This window comes from Cariama cristata, unplaced genomic scaffold (assembly GCF_000690535.1).
Source record: "Cariama cristata isolate BGI_N322 unplaced genomic scaffold, ASM69053v1 scaffold11048, whole genome shotgun sequence".
Lineage (NCBI taxonomy): Eukaryota > Metazoa > Chordata > Aves > Cariamiformes > Cariamidae > Cariama > Cariama cristata.
This window is the reverse complement of record NW_009630985.1, coordinates 12,486-34,003: the sequence shown is the minus strand read 5'-3', so window position 1 is coordinate 34,003 and position 21,518 is coordinate 12,486. Positions and strand designations below refer to the sequence as shown.

The window sequence follows — 21,518 nt, the reverse complement described above, 5'->3', positions numbered from 1 at the left end:
TTATTCGAAAATAGTTCACCTCTTGCCCTTCTGCCTCACTGCCTCTATCATCCTCACCTGGAGCCAACTGCTTGGGGATGAGCAAGATGAGGTTCAGGGCTCCATCCATCCGTTCTCTTTAACAGGCGAGGTTTCTCAACATAGGCAAGAGTGTTGACAAGTACGTGCTATGGCTGATTTTATAAAATTTTCCATCCTCTTTATAGTTTATAATTCAAGTCAAGGCAGCACCATTATCATTTCCGTCTATCAGTCACATTATGAAAAAATGTTTTAATCTAAAACTACTGCAACATTACCACATTGATAAGACTGGACATTGCAATAGTCCAGCTCATTTAGCATTTTCAGTATGTAGATCTATTTATTCAGAGTAAGGAGATTAAAACCAATCTGATTTGTTAGAAATGTCTTTTTTTTTCCCTTAATCATCATTCAATGAAGAACTGATTTCTCTGGCATATTAATGTGCCTACTGACTGAGTACAGCTGAACTTTATAAGGAAGGAGAATACACTCAGTAGATCAACTTCTACCACAGAAAAAACTTCTGCATTCACACATTTTTCCCTAGGACTACAGAACATTCTTATAGACATGCAACTCAAGGTGCACCTCAAATTGAACACTGCTAGCACTGGATTGCTATACAAACTACTTGTAAGTGAAAATAAAGCAGTTAAGAAAAAAATAATCAGAGTTTCATTGAAGCTAATTTGGTTTGGTATTGTAAACACTGATAGGGGAGACCCAGCTGTCAAAAACAGGAGCCTTTTGGAAAGCTGAACACGACAAAACCTTTATCTTGGACACAATGCAGTTGACAGACCCTGTGTTTGCTATAAAGATTAACATAAAGACAGGTAAGAAACAGGATGCCAGATTTAAAATCCAAACCATTCCTCTTAAAAAGACGCGCATGAAAGCTCTTCAATTTTTATAAAATCATTACTGAGACAGAACAGCCCTGCTTTGCCACATTAGTGCTCAAATATATGTGGTCAAGTGATACCTTAAACTCATTTTAAAACTGTGTGAACTAGATTCAAGATCACCACTGAGATTCAACCACGGTTCTGCAATGATTGACTAAAACATTGGTTATAACCTATTATCTCCTCCATTTAACACATCCTTGAATCATAGGACTATCAAGGAGACATAGCTGAAAATAATAATTTGACAGCAGGGCACACGAACCAAGAACAATCATGATCCATTTTGTAAAAACTTTGATATGCAGAGCCCTCACCACAAAGAGCTTATGATATAAAAAAGACAAAAGACAAGGAAAGCCTGACCAATATGATGGCAGCAACCATGGCAGTTAGGAGCTAACTAAAACGTAAGACAGAATCAGCTGAGGAAGTGGCAAAGCTTGGTTCCTGTAGTATTATGAACTTCTCAAAGGTACTGATGTCAAGGGAAAACCACACACTGAAAACCCTCAAAAAGCTTAGATTCTAATGAGTTTTCTGTTTTCTTTCAGACAATGCCTGGCCTCTTCCAACTGCCTTGTGTCCTATCTGGCTGTTCCTTGATGTCCTCTTTTCCACAGCTTCCATCATGCACCTCTGTGCCATCTCACTAGACCGCTACATTGCAATTAAAAAGCCAATCCAGGCTAGTCAGTACAATTCATGGGCTACAACAATCATCAAAATCATCGTGGTTTGGCTCATTTCAATAGGTATGTGAGACTCAAAAGACTGGAAAAGGCAGGCAGAAGCTTTTCATGTCCAAAATAATAGGTGAAAGCTGGGCAAAATGGAAAATTTGGCCAAGCACTATTGATGAGCAGACTCTAACACCTGGGTTGGCCTAAGTCTACCTCTTGGATCATACATAACTACATCATAAAAATCTGCCTGAACCACTGCTCCTTATCAGGTTTACCAGAAAGGGCAAGGATTGAGTAGGGATAATCATCACACTTTTTCATGGTCCTAAAAGTCAAAAAAATCAGAAGATAATATCTGCATAGCATATCTCCTGGGAAAGCAAGTTTTCATGTTCCTGTGGTAATATATTCTGCCCCAAACACAATTTTAAGCCTTGACTAGATGCTGCTAAAATCTGTGCCTTATAATTGTCCCATGAGGCAAGTAAAAAAAAGGTTAACTACTTACACTAAAAATTGAAAAATAAATGAGTGGCTAGTAACATTCACACTGAAGACTAAGATGGACTGGCAATATAGCCTATAGAAAGGCTAACTTCTAAGCAAAAAAACCTCAAAACAACCGAACCCTGAACAGTTTATATAAAGGATGTCAATGTATAAACTTTTACGATATTAGCACCCCTGTGATATGCATGCAGCACCTAAACTGTCTTTAATGCTTAAAAAATAAATCTGTTAAATGAGCTAAGGAGGTGAAAACATTTAATTCAAATAACTTAATGCATGCTGCAGGCAGCAACAGGCATAGTGCTGTATGCTGAGTGTGGAAGAGAAAGAACAAAATTATTCTGAGTTATTAAGGCAAATGATGCATAGGAGAATGGGTACATTCACCTTCTTGGCCAAGGCATACATGCCTAAACCCAAAAATTCCAGCTTGAAAAAAATTCTGGGTGAATTGTGATGATAGGAGAAAAGATGCTATCTCTCTTTTATCACAAGGAAAAGGAAACTGTTAGCATGACAAGACACTTACAAATTGACCTTTTAATGCCAGATTTATTGTTATTAATCAGTGCTGTACTTTTTTGTTTCTTTTTTATCTGACACAAAAGTACTTTGCAGCTGAGCCAGGGTTCTCCAAATCAAAGGCTAATTTGGTTCAATCCTCATTTTAAAGGTTTGCTGTATCTGAAGGTGTGCCTCTTATTAAAAGAGGGATCAAGTGGCTGAAGGGTAAACCATTTTGCTCTTGCTGCCTTCAACCAACTTCAGTAAGCAGAGTAGTAGAGGAATACAGTAAATCCCTAGATCTCATTAAGTGGTATCAGGAAACATAGCACAAATAACCTTCACCAGACAGCAAGGAACCTGTTGTTTTTGTTGTAATGTCAGACTGCTGGCAAATGAAATGCTGACTGTAATTTAGTAGTTATAAAAAATTCATTTAAAAGACAAGACTGCTAACATTTTTTTTCAAACGAGTGGTGAATTACAGAGCTAGCTAGCCTCATTTAAACACTCAGATATGCAAGAGACTTTAAACAACAAATCCATCTCAAACACACACTGTATAATTCTGCCAACTATTTAACTACTTGTATATACGAAAGAGTCAAGCAGGGTGAAAAAAATCAGCTGTCTGTGTCCCATCACTTGATGCAGTTAAGATAAGGGGGACAGACAAGATTTATGTATTTACAGAACTGCCCTTCAAAAAGTGCAAAGGTTACCCCGGAGTTGGAGGGGGGGAAAGCAGATGGCATTAGGGAAACATTTCACTGAAGGAAAAGCCATACTAATGCTAACAACGAGAGTCAAAGCAATTCACGTGTTTTACACTTGAGAAGTTGGCAACTTTATACTGCTTCCTCAATCACTAAGGGTTAGGCCCTTAGAAAGGGTACTCTGTTAAACCTGAGCTTGCCAAGTCTTACAAAGTACTATTTGCCCAATTACTCTCAACAATTCACATTCTCTCTGTCACCCTGTGCCTGCTCCAGAGTTCAGGAGCTACCTTTCTTTAGAGACCCTGAGGATTCAGGCCCAAAAAAGGGATTGCAAGTGATTACCCTATGCTGAAGTACTTGCTTTTTCTCCTGTAGGCATTGCTATTCCAATCCCTATCAGAGGCATTGAAGATGGAAATGGCAACTCTACAAACATTACGTGTGTCCTGATGCCTGATCGTTTTCATGACTTCATTCTGTATGGATCAGTGGCTGCATTCTTCATCCCCCTCGCTATCATGATAGTCACTTATTTTCTGACAATACAAGTGCTGCGCAAGAAGGCCTACTTGATCAACAAGCCACCTCAGCGTTTCACTTGGTCAACGGTGTCCACGGTATTTCAGCGTGACACAACGCCTGCCTCCTCACCAGAAAAGGTGGCCATGCTAAATGGCTCCAGAAAGGACAAGACTCTGTCCAATGACATGCCTATCTGCAGAACATCTACAATCGGGAGAAAGTCCATGCAAACGATAACTAACGAACAAAGGGCGACAAAAGTTCTGGGGATTGTATTTTTTCTTTTCTTGTTGATGTGGTGCCCATTCTTCATAACAAACATAAGTTCAGTTCTGTGCAACTCCTGCAACAAAGAGGTTTTTCAAAAGCTTATGGAGATATTTGTTTGGATAGGATATGTATCCTCAGGAGTGAACCCTCTTGTCTATACACTCTTCAACAAAACATTTAGGGAGGCTTTCAGCAGGTATATCACTTGCAACTATTGGACCACAAAGCCTATCAAGGCCCTTCGGAAGCGCTCCAGAAGGATCTCTTTCAGAAGCTCTGTGGCAGAAAATTCCAAGCTCTTTGTCATGCATGGGATGAGAAATGGGATTAACCCCATTATGTACCAGAGCCCAATGAGGCTGAAGAGCTCACCCATCCAAGCGTCATCGGCCATTCTGCTGGACACATTGCTGCTCACAGAGAATGAAGTTGATAAAACAGAAGAACAAGTCAGCTACGTATAGTGGAATGGCAGCAATGTCCATATCATAGTATTACTGTATGTATTATTCTAGGTAACTGTGCTATAAGAGGGTATAAATACTATTGTCTTCTGTTATTTATGCAAGCCATATCTTATAAAAATTCATATTAATTCCTCTCCTCCAAAGTCTCCTCTACTTTAATCCCAACCCCATGGTGGCAACCACAACTTCATTCCATGATAAATGACTAAGGCAGATCTGTAGCTTACAGGAAGAGGAAAATAAAAACAAAAGCGCTAAATCAGTTTGAGTATCTGACTTCAGTTCTCATCATCTTCAGTCTCTTCAAAGTACATTTTTATAAGAAAATCACCTTTGTACAAACACTACTTTAACATTCACTCTGTAGGTTGATGCTTTATGACGAAATTAGCAGGGGGATACAAGCTTGCTGGTTTTAATTTAAATCCACCTTTACTCTGTGTAAACAAAACGGCACACAAGCTCACTGCATTGCCTCCTACAGTCCTCTGCTGAGACTGCGTATCCAAGCATAAGCTTTTCTTGTCCTCTGAGCACTTGTGTATTACAAACAGAACCACTCATCAAAACGTGCACATGCCTATTCCACAAGGGGTAAAATTGGTTCTTAGCAGGGTGAGAAAAAATTCCATGTCCTGAAATTATCCCTTTGTGGTTTTACTGTAGGGCTGGGCAGAATCTCTTACCTACCTGAATTTCATCTCCATTACTCTCACATACATATAAGCCCGGTATTGTCAGATTTGTCACAGAAAACTGCCCTTTGTTCTTTTCATACTAAGAAAATGAGAGCATTTAACCAAAACAGGACAACACCACATCAATTGTCATGAGTAGAACAGAATCATACAATCGTTATGGTTGGAAGAGACCTCAAAGATCATCAAGTCCAACCATCTACTTAATGCCACCATGCCCACTAAACCATGTCTTGAAGCACCACATCTAAACGTTTTTTGAACACCTCCAGGGATGAGTCCACCATCTCCCTGGGGAGTCTGTTCCAATGCTTAACGACTCACAGTGAAGAAGTTCTTCCTAATATCCAACCTGAACCTCCCCTGGCGCAACTTGAGACCGTTGCCTCTTGTCCTATTGCTAGTTACCGGGAAGAAGAGACCAACCCCCACCTCACTACAACCTCCTTTCAGGTAGTTGTAGAGGGCAATCAGGTCTCCCCTCAGCCTCCTTTTCTCCAGGCTAAACAACCCCAGCTCCCTCAGCCTACTACCTCAGTAAAACAGGACAGGCAGTGCCTGGAACATCCCTTTAATTTATACGAACAAATTTCCTTTTTTATGACCATTGGAACTTCAGTGAAAGCCTTCCCTCATCCAATATAGTTCACACAAAATAGAAAAATCACAGACAGAATAGCTATTTCACCTGAAAATAAGAGCAAGTGTTTAAGAAACAGCAGAGAACAGTACTGTCTAGACCTGCACACATTCACAGTTTAGCTTATCTCAAAATAATTTCATTGGGCTAATGGTATAAGATTACAAGTCTCAATTTGCACTCTCTCAAACATGCTCAAGCCTTCCATCAGAACACAAAATTCATAGGAAGACTCGCTCCTCATAATCTGTGAAAGCTACCAGAGTCTATCATATGGGAAATCAGGAGCTTCTGACAGTTCCAGACCATCTTTCTTTGGCAAGGGAAAACCAGATTTCCCCAAGTACTGGAGTTCTTACAGTAAGCAGCCAGCTCATCATTTTTTTTTTCTATAGTTTCCATTTACAGTTAAATTTTCAGTTCAGGCTTTGTTTTCATTTTCAATGTTTTCAGAACTTTTTAGTTACACACTAGAACTATGTACAGGCTGAGGTTTTTTCATCTGCAGAACAGAAAGTACTAAAGATAACATGTCTTTCCAACATTTATTTATACGTATTTAATTTAAAACATATGCAGGTTCAAAACAGAGCCTAACATAACAACTGCCAGAGAGTTCCAGGAGAAAGTATTAAAAATATTTCTGTGATACTTAGGGTAAGTTGTCTCCTTCCTCCCCTTTTTGGCGATAGTCATTAGTCACTGAAGTTAGAAAAAGCTCTAACTGCCCTTACTCCTCTTTCTTTAATCAAAATTTGTTTAAGAGGATCCTGTAGTTAAAAGCCAGAATTGATAGATTGCTATAGCTGTGAAAGATGCCTACATCTAAAAATATTTGAGAATCAAAAGCCTTTAATAGATTACTAGATTACTTTGAAGCTCAAGGAGGGAGAGAATTGGAATAAAACAAACACCAAAACCCCCAAAACTTCCAGGTACGTAGCTGAAAACGTCAGACTGGTGTCTCATTTAACCTAAAGCAGGCACTCTGGGACCAGGTATGCAATCACATCCATGCAGAGTGATTACAGCAAAAAAAAATAAAATTAAAAGCATAATTTGCAATGCAGGAATCAGCCTTCATGAGCAATAAGACCAAGGGGCAAACTCGCACAGCACCATTCTCGAGGGGTTATTTCCCAGCAGCCAGAGAGGAAGAAGCAGTCGTCTTTGAAAACTCTCTTGCTACTTAAATAAATCGATGTCAATTAAATAAAAACCATTCATACAGCAGGTAGCATCATCTACTTTCAGCAACAACTTAAATTTTCCCTTTTCAGCACGAACATCAGAGTTGGCCCAAAGCATCCGGAAAGAGCAAGAAGTAACTTAGTTCTACCTAACCCTGTTCTTGTATAACTGTCAGTTTGCAACGAGCAATGACACGAGAAGTAATTTGCCCAAAGCGTCCCACGGAGAATGATTCCAAGGCCTCTTCATAATCAGTGGTTAGATTCCACCAACAAGAAACAATCCTTGAAAAAGTCGCACCCAGCAAAGATGTATATTGTCAAGTCAGCATATAGATTTCTCAGTTTTAGTAATCATAAATAGAAGCTCAACGTGTTCCAGTTACTGAATCTAGTGAGTAAAAATAAACCTCAATCAAAAGGACTAGTGACTAACAAAAAAATCCAGTCTTCCTACAGAGAAAGGAAGTTTCTCCATAGACAGAAACACATCATCAAGAAAATATGCACATTGCATTTAACATGCTAAGTGTAAAAAGAAATTGCTTGTCCACTGACCAAGCAAACAAGCTAACAATCCAGGTAACAGTCTTGGAAAGCATGAGAAGAAAGATGAAGAGAAGATGCAGAACTATGAAATAAAAAGACAACATAATGGATGGCAGAGATCTTGTTTTAAATTGTATCTACAAGAACAGATTTGAACAAAGACATTACCTTCATTAGCAAGACATGACTGAAAATAAGAGAGTCACTGCAAGCTACTGTAAGAAAGCACAAGTTTGTTGTATGGTAACTAAGGACAACACTACTCATGTGGTACTGACAAGTGAGACAGGAAGCTCAGGACTACATCCACAAGCATCATCTTTAAGTAACACAAATACATAAAATATATTTTTACATGCTGGCTATGAAGTGAGTATTTTTACAGCTTCTAGCTTCCTTCATAAAGATAGCAGCCTAAATAATAATTGATAAAAGGTCTGTAGCCACTTGCTAGCAGAATACAAGACCTTTTTATAGGAGAAAGGGGTCACGCACTTCCCATATAACAAAAAACAAACAAAACAAAAAAACCCAATCATTCCTTTTTGCGGAATGAAATGCTCTCAATTCTTTCAGAACCTGGCCCACGCCAAAAACAAACACCTGGTCAGCTCTATGGTCTCTATATACTACATAAAATAATAATAGCTTACACAGTTACCTTGCTCAACTTTCCCTGTTATCATGGAAACTTTTATCTGGCATATTTCATTTCTTTTTAAACCATTATAGAAGCAATACAGACAAAAGTCAAAGCTGATCTGCAACATACAAGCTCTATGAGAAGAAATACATTTTGGAAGAAAAATGGACAAGTATGGGTTTTTTGGTTGTTCAATTATTTGAAATACATTAGGAGATATTTAGTCAATGTTCTGGCTGCCTATCTAATTAAAAATTACACCACAGACACGGACATAAGGACTACCTATAAATATATCCACCTCAGCAGTCTTGCAGAGAGGAAAATAATGCAGTTTGAGGGCTAACAGAATGAGTGCCTTGAAATGCAAATAAAGGGAATACCTTAAAAAACAAACAAAAAAATAACAAAAAAACCCCAACAGACAAAAAACAAACAAAACCAAACAAACAAAATCCAAACCTTAGGCCACCCTAAGAAATAGAGAAGCAAGAAATTCAGCTAATCTCAACTGTGGTGATATAAAACACACTTCGTGAAGCCAGCCTTTAGTTCAGATTCTATCAGAAAACTTCTAGGCAGCCAGAAAAATTTATTCATCGCTTCTCTTGTATTCTCCAAGTGTAAAACTCTTCCTAACCACATCACACCTGGCCATACTAGTATCAAATTTCAAATGCATCAAAACACAGTTAAAAAATCCAGTGTTAAGCAGGAGTCAAGGCACTGAGAAGAGAGACTGATGCTGTAAAGCTGTTCACTAGCAGACAAGAGGCACACTGATTTTTTATGGTACTTCCTTCATAGAAAATGTCATTTTCCTACATCATTTTCTTATTGTGGAAAAATCCACAGCACTGCAAGCTGGTATGAGAAAGCAAAAGCATTACTTGCCTAAATCTTTTTCTAGGTATGTAACATCAACCTTAAAAGGTAAAGTAATGCAAGCACGGTAAACCTGGTAAAGGTGTGCTGAACAACCTGGGACACTGGAGCCTAAAGAGGCAGGATGCTCACCAAAGCTCTTCTGACTCTCTGCCTTGCCAGCTGGCGCCACGAATCCCAGAGTTCCAGCTAGTTCTCAGGACTGACTTAATATTACCATGAAGCATTAGATTTCTTTCATCATATAGATAAAGATGCCTATGTACAACTGCTAAGTAGCACTCCTTTGTTCCACTTCCCCTTTGGCTCTCTAGGTAACCATCAACATGGCAAAAACAAGCCAAGAGAGAAATAACTTCCATATTTTTGCTTCGGCATTTGACACCATGGTGTTTACTGTCAGCATCTGTTCCCAGGAGACACACTGTTTTCTTTAGTTGCAAAGAAAGGCTTTTGCCCGGCAGAAGAGGAGAGGAAGCTTTTTCATTTTTAAATGGGAAGCTAGTTACAAAAATTGTAAAGATGGCTTGCTGAAATGTCCGTTTTCACTCTTATTTTTAATAATTCATGTCAAACCCTATTTGCCTAGCTACATCTAAGATTCCTTGCATCCGGTATTGAGGTCCTTTCCAACCTCTGAAAAACAACATCATGCTCCTAAAAATTAGGAGCTTCTTGCTCTTTGAAGGATTCTCTTTACAAATGCTCTAGACAGGTGATAGCAACCCATTTTAAAATTACTTAAACCCTGCACAACAAATGAGCCTTTATTCTGCAAGAGGCACATCAATATTCCCTACTAAAATTGAACAGGAAGTTTTTGCCATTAAAAAATTCATCAACTTCATTTAGTGTCTCAAAGAATCTCAGCACTTTTGATGACTTAATTTGAAACTTCAGTTGCTGAACAGTAGTTTTAAAGTAAATGCAAGGATTTGGTCAGACAACCAATTTAGTTATTAAATCACACTGCTTAAAATGTTTAGTTAGTTAAAAAGCCTTAGTGTGTATAATCTGAGAAACTGAAAATATTTTCGTGGAATTGGAGGCGAGTGTGGGAATACACTAGACTGGTTTGTCTGTCTCTTCTCATGCACACTGTGATTCAGTGATCTGAAAATCTTTATATATAAGCTTACAGGCTTATTATAGGCATTATAGGCAGTATTTTTAGGCCCTAAGCAGCAAGTGACTTCCTGAAGGAATACTTCTGAATTTTCAGCAGTGTACAAGCTAGGCTGAAGAAACTACCTCAGATTTAAACCAATCCTATTAATGTACTTATCTGCTTAGATGTTCCAGTTTACAGTAGGAAGTTAAAACACTTGCTGAGATTTTCAAAAGCTCTCAAGTGATATAAGGCTCCGAGTCCTATTTTCCAAAGTAAGTAAAATCTCATGCATACAAATAGTCTAGAGCAAAGATAAAACAATAGCAGGGAAAGAATTAATGCAAAATGTCAGTGTATTGTTTGAAACAATGAAGGTATTTGTGCAATCTGATTGTACCGCTATAATTTTCATTAGAAGTTAGATTAGTTTTGCCAGAGATGCCAAGGGACTTCTCCAATGCACTACAGTTTGGTCAGTGAAGACACACAGCTCTGTTTTGTTTCAGATTTGCAAATAAAGGCATTTTCAAATCCAAAAAGACTTCAGTGAAAGTGTAAGGCTTCTTCTGATTATAGTAAGATTTCTGTTTCACTGAAAGGAACTCTCAGTCTCCTCCCCCAGGAAGACTGAATAAGACAAAGATAAAATGGGTTGGAGGGTAAACAAAACGCTTTTAATCTTTCCTACGCAAGAATTAACAAGCGGGTATGTTTCACTTAAATTCCTCTTCTTCACAATTAATACACTGAAAAAGTCACTGGTACAGATCACGTTAAGAGTGACTGTTAGCCTCATACTCAATTACCCAGAAGACCTGCCATCTGCCTACTGGATAAAGGTAGGTTGTAAGAGTTAAAGAAAACAAACAGTCTGAGTCTTCCTGGAACAAAATCCAAGTATCTGATCCATGCTTGCTTTAAAACAAATATATAATGTTAAAATATCAAAGGCTATGTAAACACAAAGAATACAAAAGCAGGAAACATTACTATTTCACTTGCATCATCCTAAAATTAAAAACTGAATGTAAGCCATGCATAGTTCTCCATGTTTGGGTAGCCCACTTATCAGCCGAGGCTACATCTTCCTTTTGGGACTCCCTAGAGGCTGCATTGTTCCCTCTCCTGCCTTTAGCCTTTTCCCAACAATATTGCACCAAGTAGAAGCAGTATCTCACATCTTAAGTCCTACTTCCCCATGGTTTTTATTCCCCTGAACTCACCTGCTACAAGAACATTAAACCTTTTTAGTTTATGCTTTCAAGCACTGTTGCATCCCACAGTGAAGCCTTCTCCCTAACCAGATTTGTTGTATCTATAAAGCATCTACCTCCTCATTTTGTATACAAACAAAAGTGTTTAGATACACTGCAGCATTGCTCTAACAGATAACAATACAAAAATAAAGCTGACTACATAAACCAATCACATCTCACTCTGCAATATAAACAAAGATCAATTAATGATCTAAAGTGGTAAAAATTAAGATTAAAATAATTCCTTCCATTTTAAAAGAGTAAAGCACTTAAATTTAATCATATTTTCCATCTCATTGTAACAATCCTAAAAAAAGAAAAAGACCGACCAGAAATCAGAAGCACCTTAAATGCTGTTTTCCAACAGTGATGATAAATATTTTATAAACCACTTTAGTAGAAAGAAGGAATAATATATAAACATCAACAATAAGGTAAGTTTGCTATCTATGATCACTTGGAAAAGTAACAGGACTAGGAGAACAGAGACATGAGATAACAGCCAACATCACTTCTCTTGCTATGTCACAATACAGCTTCTTGTACAGCCCTGCATCCACACTGCAATCTCCAAACACCTCAAGCTTTATTCATGCCTCTGAATAACCATTTTACAATAACATTTTACTTAAGTGCCTCCTGTAAGAGGTGGCCATTTTTAAAAAGAGAGAAGATGTAGAAAGTCTCGGGTTTTTATGCCATACTATTTTGACTGTCTTGCTAGTTGTGAAGAGGAAGAAAGGAGGAGATAGTTTTGAAACAATTCTCTTGCACCAGAGCATTTTCTGATAATTTAATATAGTGGCATGAAAATGATCAGTTGCAAAACACATAACTAGTGCGTAATTTCTGTAAGGTGCTAAGTTGAGAGGGAAAAAAGCCATAGCAAGTCCTATAGCCAGCAAGCTGTGCTTTGGATTCCCACTCTGCAGACCTGTGGACTGTTTCTAAACAGCCAGCAAAAACAGAATTAACAGCAGCAACACTGTTGGTCAACAAGCTTCAATTCTACATATGTGGCCCTCTGGAAAGCTTTAGAGAATCCAAGAATAGAACAAGGAACTTAGTTTTGTGCTATATGAACAGGACCCCACAATGCATTCTGCAGCTCAAGCAGTATGACTGCTACTGCCTTGCTCCCTAGAGTGACTCACCTGCAGATGTTGACACAGGCAGGCAAGCATTCATCCCACATCCAAGTGTGTAACTGCTATAGCAGCGTTAACCCCTGCTCCCCTAATCCCTTCAAAACTCTTGCACCATAGCTGATGTTCTGAGCAATGCACAGAGTCCATCAAGTGTTCCTTACACAGCTTACCCTCAAAGTACTAGAGGACTTGCTGAGCAAATACAGCTAGTGATCCTGTTGCAGAAGTAAGAATTTCACCTACTTTTCACATTTGCTCCAGCCAACAAAGATGACTTTGGAAAAGAATGTAGGAAGAAAACTCCTGAACACTGCTGAAAGTACATTTAACAGTTTTTAAGCTATCTCAGAGACAAAAGGTATTGCAGTTACAAAAACCCCCAACTGATACTAATTTGAAGAGTCATAACTACAGACTGTTTTCGCTTGATATGTTAAGGAATATAGAAATTCTCTTAAGGAATTATACGCTAAGGAAAGTACAGAATGGTGTAACTGGGTAATCTGATCTCTTTCATAACACACAAGAATTGCAAGATTCAATTTTCTTAGGCAAAACTTACTAACATAGACTAGAACATCGTATCTAAACCTTGATTCATTAATTTTGAACAATAAAGTAGCCACACACATTCTTTTGTAAATTTTTCCAGTAATTAAAAAATGAAAAAAAAATCTAAAAAAATTTCTGTGCTAAAAAAAGTTAATCTTCAAGTTAAAGCAAATCCTTGTTGCTTTAAAAATTAAATGTCATGTTTTATTACATTATGTTCTATCACATTTTACCCTTTTACTGTGCTGCTTTCACTAGCTGTAGCCATAAAAGCCAAGCTATGCCCCTGAATGTACACAGGGTTGCATGTATGTGCTAGCAAGGGAGACTCACAGAGGTAAACAAGGACAGAAAAGCTTTACAGAATGTTCTGCTATGCAAATGTATTACCTAAAAATAGCTGGCTTTGTGATGTTTATGACACTTTTAGTCCAAATCCACAAGGAAGAACATTTACTCACACATAACTGTAACAAAAGGAGAAAAAACACCTAGGTATTTATGACACAAAGTAAATTTGTGGGCTCGAGCTCTGTCAGGAGCTCTGTCATGTTCACCAATGGTGCTTTTAAGGAAATGACCACCATCTGACTGTGTAACCTCCACCCTTATATGGATTTTATTATTCCTATAGAAGAAACAGACAGAAGCACAAGTCTGTGCATACATGTGCTGCTATAGTGTACAACCCAGCAGATGAACTTACACCTCCAGCATGTTCAACCCTACAGGAAAAGCATGAGCTCCCCAAGAAAAACGTAGAACACATTAAACAAATTTATTCTCTTATTTCAATCCTGACTTCAGAGTTCCCTTTCTGGAACCACATACGAAGAATTCAATGAAACCTGTTCTCACAGGAGCTTCAGTCATGTTCCTTCACCTACGAGAAGATTAATTTCTGGGGTTTAGCCCACTGTGTTACAGACCTGCTCACATCCCATCACAAACCACTTCATTCATAAGCTCTGTGTATCTAGCAGCTGACAGACCACTGACTCTTGCCAGTATTCAATGCTGTATTAGTGGCCTTTAAGACAAGTAGATCCAATTAGACTTCAACAAACAACAGTCCTAAGAAAGAGATGTCATTTTAGTCATGAAATCTGACAAACTCACAGCTGCTTGCTCTTTATGTCTCTGCACATCTGCAGCGTTGCGATGGGCCAAGGCACACAGTTAGTGCTAACCAGCAGTTTCAGCAAACAGGAAAGGTAAGTGTAAAACCAGCTTCTAGATCCCTACACCGATGGACAATACTTCTTTCCAGGAATTGAAACACATCTTTCGGTTTATAGAGAGAGTAATGCAGGGGGTAGTCTGTGGGGCCCTCTGAGCAGAAAACCCCTTCCATCGCTGCATGTGAATGTAGAGGTCTGGGCTAGACAAACCAAGGGCTCCCTCAAGAACTGTGTCTTAAAGCAAAACAACTGATCATGTATTTTGTCAAAGTTGTCAAGTGAAAAGCGTTAGCAAACACAACAGCCTAACCCAAGTGATAATCAACTAAAAAGTTTTAGTCCTCTGCTACCAAGGTGGACACTGGAATTTACAAGGAAATGTTTCTCCCTATTGTACCAGCAGGTTTTGGACTGTACCCTTCCAGAAAGCGAAGGGAAGAGGCAGGATAAGACTCGAACCACTGTAGAGCTGGTGAAAGACTCAAAGATGATGTCACTCATTTCCTCATTGCTGGATATGGAGAGAATAGGCTCAGAACTATCTTGCTCCAGCAGGATGCCAGTATACAGTAAATGGTTTAGCTCGGAGCCTTGAAAGTTTCTCATTTTGGTAGGAGCTATCAATGTCCAATTATGTTTTGCATTTGTTGAAAAGAAAAATTACATTGAAATCAGAGATCAAAACTGCTTTGCCGTAACCTGTTTGGAAAAAAGATGCCTGAAACTATGGAAGGCCTGCATGGAATTTTCCTTCTGTACACAGATGCAGAAGTCAATGAAACAGATCCTTTGGCTTCAGGAGAGGCACAGATCACTATGTTGCAAGGAACAATCTGTGCTCATTGAAAGCAACAGAGCAGAAGCTCTTGGGAGACGCCTGCTGCCCACACAGAGAATTCATTCTGTTTGTAAACTAAATTTAATTGCAGCCAGAACATGCTTCAGATAAACAGAATGAAGCAGAGTAATTTCTACATGAGGAACAACTTGGTTATTGACAAATTGACTGGTCATATCAGCAACCCAGTTTTAATACCAGGTTTAAGCACCTCTTCTCCTACTTTTTAGGATAAATTCACAGTCTGCCACTAACCCGAAGAAGATGCAAACAAAGATCTCTAAATTACGGTCCTGGACCCAAGTATACGCTGCCTCCTCTCAGACACACTCAGAGGCTGCAGCTTGGCTCAGTGCTTGGATTACACAGATTACGGTGTAGTCCTTGGGGAGCCTTCTAATTCCCCAATCTAACAAAAAAACCAAACACAAATCAAACACCCCTTACCTAGGGAACTACAGAGCACTACAAAATACTAGTTCACCAACAAATTTTACTTTAGAGGACCAAAGCAAACATCATGACTATTTTGTGATGGATTTACAGTACCACAACATAAGACCAGTAACATGTCAGGGTTTAATCGTGGATACTTAAAAAACAACAAAGACTATTTCAACATCCTTCTTCAGGTTATTTTTACCAAAGTCACAACCTCCAGGAATGTTTTGGATGGCAATTAGGCAGACATATTTGAGTACTACTGCCTTTAAGAGGCCTGGCACAAGCACTGTGTACTTAATTTTTAATTAACTCTCAACCCTGCAAATATTAATTTTTCATTCTATTTGTCAACTTCATCTAACTCTATTGAGACAATTAAGCCCTAAGTCCGGAAACCTACAGAAAAGCTCATTAAGCATCTGCTGAACATTAAGGAAGGCTTCTAATTATGAACCAAGTTTTCTTCTCTCTCAATTTTTTGACTTTTCAATCTCCATTCAATTAGCAATTGAGTCATTTTGTGAAAGCAATAGTGTACACATTTCCTGAAAATGTAACAGATATCAAATTGAAGGCTGTAGAAGTGACCAAGGAAGATATTGTACCTGAACAGAATGAAACCAAGTGACTCAACAGCTGCCCGCCTCACGTCATCATTCACATCACTTACCTGCAAAAGGGAAAGCAGGACATTCAGAACATAGTTAACACACTTGAGTACTCTGCAATATTTCAGGCCATGTATCAGGCACACAAGTTAATCAAGAAGACAGGATTATAGAGAAAGAAAGTTACCAGTCATGTTCAGCCTTAGCTGAAACAGCCTCACCCTTGTTCATACACTGTGACTGCAAGCCTATCAAATAGCAAACAGACCCCACCTTCTACAGCTTGTTGTTTTCTCCCCAGCCCATCATTACAGACTATTCACTGTAAACCCCTTACCAACTATTTTAAGATCATGTTTTATTTTTTAATAGGTTCCTTTTTTGTGATACCAGGTTGAATATCCTCTTGCTGAAAGTCTACTTATCCTAATGTCAGAAGATCCTGTTATTTCTACTCATAGTATTAAGGAAAGCTTTCATCACTTCACAATCTCTGATTTGGACCAGAACATTAACACTGTAGACACAAAGCCTGTGAAAGTGATGTGCTTACTCTCTCACCACAGATTTCTTGCTATGTGCTCCTAAGCCCACAGTACTTACAGCCACATGCAGTAGGCGTCTGATAGCCTTGTTGTTCCCTGAACCACAGTATGCCATAGCAACAGTGTACATGCCAGAACGACGGAGAATTGGATCCTGGAAGAGAAAGTATCAATATTTAACATCCATCCAAACATGGATTGAGTAATTCTGACTTTAAATCTGTTCCACTCTTGGGCCTGGAATCTGCAAACAGGTAGCCTCACTGCTTAATCATTTATTAGGGATGAGTAACAGGACAACCACCCAAGTGGGGTTGTCATTACAATTTCAAGGGGACAGAAAGTTGCTATGCCAAAGACAGTATCTGGCAGATGTGTTATTCTGCTTCTCATTCACTATCTGCTATTGACCACTACTAGATCCTTGAGAATAACCTACCAACAGCGAGCCTCATCTGGTTTTAACCATTACACCCATTTCTGCTCCTTGTTGCTGCTCACAGAACTACGGAGACTGAGTATGAGGCTAAAGAAATACACAACTAAGCACTGTTGTTCGTGTAATTTTTGATCAGAATGAAGCAACCTTGGAAACTGCCCCATTTCAGACCTATGTAAGAACTTCCCTGGTTCGAAACAGCCAACCCACTGTAGCTGGAGATTTCACAAAAGGACAGGAAGGTCACCTGTGTAACAAAATGGTCAGCGATTAAGTCACAGCTAAACTTACCTTATCTCTGCAGAGACTCTCAATAAGAGCATCTGCCTCCTCCATCCTCCCGTACATGACCAGAGCAATTCCAACCGCAAGGCCTCGCAAAATCTTTTCATGCTGGGTTTCCTGTGCGTAGCCAACCATGTCCTCAATAGCCTGAGCATTTTTAGATCCCAGCATAACCAAACCCAGTGCCAGCCCAGCTGCCTCACCTGCACAGCACAGGTGAAGTGCCAAAAAAAAAAAAAAAAAAAAAAATAATTCAAGCAAACTCTATTCCCAAAAGCAGTACATATTATATCTAGAGAATCACAGAAGATGTAGGCCAACAGATCACTTCTGGACACCACCATACCCAGCAACCCCATTATTCATGGCCAAACATGCCTGTAATGATAACCTACCAGCCATAAATTAGTGCTTTTCCCTACCAAGCTCAATTTCTCTTCCTTCAGTCAAGAGCAGCTGAGAGTTTTCCTGTGAACCCCTGTCAATGCAGCAGTAGCCCCTCTCCAAGCTTCTCTAAGCCCCTCTCTCAGCCAAAAAGGGCACATGGTTTTGGAGATCAACCACACTAAATAAAAAGCATATGACAACGTAAAGAATAGAGCAAAATAAGGGACTGTTTAAAGACCTAGCATGTCTTAGCAATATTTGGCATAGTGCCACAGATCAGTCCTGACAGGACCTCTGACCATTACTGCCCCATAACTAAAGAACCATGCTGATTAGGAAAAAGTTAGTAAATAAAACACAGTTAAGGTAACCTAGAAGCAATCTACGCTGCTAACAGAAAACCTGGGAAAAAAAAAGATGCCTGATAAGGCCTCAGATGGTTATTTGCTTTGAAAGCAGAACATTTACCTGTCACTGCATCATCCTGGTATAGATTTGTTTTCAGCAAGTCGTACACATCTTGACGTGCTGTCCCCATGGCAGCCAGACCCAAACCCAGGCTGCCACCATGTCGTACAATCTAGAGAAGCATATGCAAGTTCATTCATAATAAAACAGGAAACAGCATGGCTTCAGCTGAAGTAGACATCTTTCCATTAATATAAAGCTTCAAACTTTTAGCCCCAAGCCACCCAAAATGATCTCTTGACCTGTCAGAAATACCACTTTCACTGTTTCAGGCAGTAACTCTGATGAAAGAGACAGAAAACAGAATAGAAATGGCAGTTCAAAAGCCCACAAACAATGACTATCAGAAGATTTACACATAGCACAAGAGACTTCTTAGTATCTTTAAAGGTCTTTTTCCCCATTAAGTGATTTATGTAAAACCATAAATCTGTGCCATGTGTAAATATTGCTGCCTAGTAATAGCTTTTGAATAGAAAGATAAATCAGTACCCACTTAAACAGTCTACATCCTCTTTTGTTCTAAGAACGGATACAGGAAAGGCAGCACATATGCAGTAAGAGGAGTGGGATCCATTCATAGAATTTTTAAAGCAGTAGTCTGAAATTCCCCCAAAAGAAGGGAACATGCTGGGAAAATACTAATCTATTCCTAACTTAAAAAGAGACTTTTTGTAGAAGTCTACAAACAGTAACTGGTGAAGTAAAATGCTTCCTTTTGTATAAGATGCATTAAGCCTACAGGGCAGCAGAAGCATTTTGTGGCTTATTCCTTTGACAGCTAAGCCATAAGCAATAACAGTGCCTGAATACTGTAGGCCCACTAGCAAAACAAAGTGGATATGCAAGTAGTAAGAAAGATGAAACTAGATTCACTGTCAAATATGTAAGCATTTCCTCAAAAATCTTACCTAAATCTTGACCAATAGGTTGTTAAAACCGAACTTTGTATTTAAGGCCCATATGAGGTGTAAGTATCACACTACTGTCATGATCTTAAGTTACCTCTAGCCTCCACTTCTAAACCAGCTAGCACCCCTCTGGATATTCCCAACAAAGCAAAGACTCATTACTGAACCTAGTACATACATCATTACTGGCATTCTTCAGCTGGTTCAGCAAATAGTCAATGATGTCCCCACCATGGTTAGCATGAATGAGACCCAAGGCATAGAGACCTCCGCCTTCCTGGTAGGCTGACCCTGGAGAGGTGTCCTTGGGTAGGTAAGTTGCCATTAGCTGTAACGCTTCTTTCTCATGACCCTGTATGTCCAGTGTCCAGCAGGAAGGGAAGATAGTGGGAAGTGAAAGGTGAAAACACAGTGGATAAAAATGCAAACGCTTCATGATAATATTTAAACAAGTCAGGAGAAAACATATCATAGCTATTTCTTTCTCCACAAAAATCAGCCTGAAAGTGTGGTACAATTAGCAAAGAATCCTTCTGTACTGGAATTTTATTAACCACAGTACCTGAGTATTCATCAATCACTTGGTCACTGATCTAAACCAGGAGAAATTTGGCCTGAAGCTTTCAGATTAATTCACTGTTTCAAAATAGCTTTAAATACACCCTCCCTGTGAATTAATTTGAAGAAAACGACCACTACTTAGGTCACCATTCAAACTTACTGAACCTTACTACAGTAAGGACTTTGGTACTGTCCCAAAACCACTTAAGAAATATACACCTGCAATTTTAATAGCTAGAAACTATTGACTCTGTTCAACTCACAAAGGAACAGAAGAGCCAGGAAGAAGACTCTCTCCTTGAGCCATGTTATCTTACCACCTTTCTGACGCTCAGCAAAACATGCCGTAAACTACAACCGATATCAGACAAGATGGACTTGATAAAGGACAACTTTTCTATAGTGCAAAGACACAAACTATGTTACAGCTGTGCCTTGCAATGGACTAGGTAAACTGGAGCGCATGCATCATTTAGAATTTCCATTTCAATGTTTTCAGCGTTCACAAGTCAAGCATTTATATTGAACAGAGGAAATGAATGCAACATTACCTTGTGTATAACACCTAAGCTGGCGGTAGCAGTAAACTTAGCCCAGTTAGTCGCCCTGGCCAGCCACTCCAAATTGTCTCTGGAAGACAGAAAGAGAAAGGTCATGCAAAGTTTTTCATGCAGCCTGTTTCTCATCCTGCAAGCAGGGTTTTCACAGCACTACAGAATGCTTTCAAACCAGAAAGCAGCTCCAGAAGACAAGAAGGACAATCGCATTTCCATTTTATACCTCTCTCCCCTTCATCAGCCCTGATTTTTGGTTGATCGTAGCCAACCTTCTAGGTACTGGTGACCTCAGTGAAAGACGGAGAACAACTGCTCAATATGCAGCCCATCATGTCTCTGGGAGAAACTCTGGCAGAGTTTCTGGTGCTTTCCTCAAGTCCCTGGTAAGGTCACCCCTGACATGTCCCTTCCAAGAGTCATTCAGCAATGTCAGTCTCTACCAAAAAAGATAAACAATCTCGGAAATTCTCCAACTAGTAAACAAAGAGAGTAGAAATTCCAGATCTCCACCCGTCGAACTGCTCATATGGTTAGCAGTCAAATAAAGCCAGTTTGTGAGGACAGTTCCAGCTTCTTCCCTCTGCCTCCACATTAGTTTTCAGACCCTTTGTTTGTTCTCTAAGCCCACCAGAGTTCTGTAGCCACCCTTTCAGAAGTATCAAGCTAAGTAGGGCAACAAGGTTGTTCAAACATCTCTAAATTACACTGGAGCTTCCCTGCTGTAGATTTACCTAAGGAACTGGTCACTGGTTGTACCACAATGCATAAAGGAGTTTGCTATAACCGTTGCTGTATGACACACAGAATTCCGCACTGCATCCTGAAAGAACAAAAACAATCAGTATCACCGATCAGCAAAAGATATGCCCTAGGCCGTTTAACAGGCTTGCCAGTACAATAGAAAAATGGATTCTAATTATGTTCAATTTAACCATCAATTTCCCTTTAATCAAAGTTAATAGATAGTTAATACGTTCTAATATATCCTCAACCCATCTTTCCAGTGCAA

At 39.2% G+C, this 21,518-nt stretch overlaps 2 protein-coding genes across 2 annotated transcripts in view; one reads left to right on the top strand and one right to left on the bottom strand.

Moving 5' to 3' along the window:
* The window catches only part of HTR2B (5-hydroxytryptamine (serotonin) receptor 2B, G protein-coupled), a 10,502-nt gene extending 5,636 nt beyond the window's left edge, over positions 1–4,866 (top strand). Inside the window, exons 2-3 of the mRNA XM_009705784.1 lie at positions 1,490–1,690; positions 3,730–4,866. Coding sequence (XP_009704086.1) covers positions 1,490–1,690; positions 3,730–4,610 — 1,082 coding nt within the window. The 3' untranslated portion in view covers positions 4,611–4,866. The remainder of the gene's footprint in view (positions 1–1,489; positions 1,691–3,729) is intronic.
* The window catches only part of PSMD1 (proteasome (prosome, macropain) 26S subunit, non-ATPase, 1), a gene marked incomplete at both ends in the record, with an annotated part of 57,330 nt that overhangs the window by 25,359 nt on the left and 10,453 nt on the right, over positions 1–21,518 (bottom strand). Inside the window, 7 exons of the mRNA XM_009705785.1 lie at positions 16,354–16,418; positions 16,960–17,055; positions 17,632–17,828; positions 18,481–18,592; positions 19,570–19,743; positions 20,504–20,582; positions 21,241–21,329. Coding sequence (XP_009704087.1) covers positions 16,354–16,418; positions 16,960–17,055; positions 17,632–17,828; positions 18,481–18,592; positions 19,570–19,743; positions 20,504–20,582; positions 21,241–21,329 — 812 coding nt within the window. The remainder of the gene's footprint in view (positions 1–16,353; positions 16,419–16,959; positions 17,056–17,631; positions 17,829–18,480; positions 18,593–19,569; positions 19,744–20,503; positions 20,583–21,240; positions 21,330–21,518) is intronic.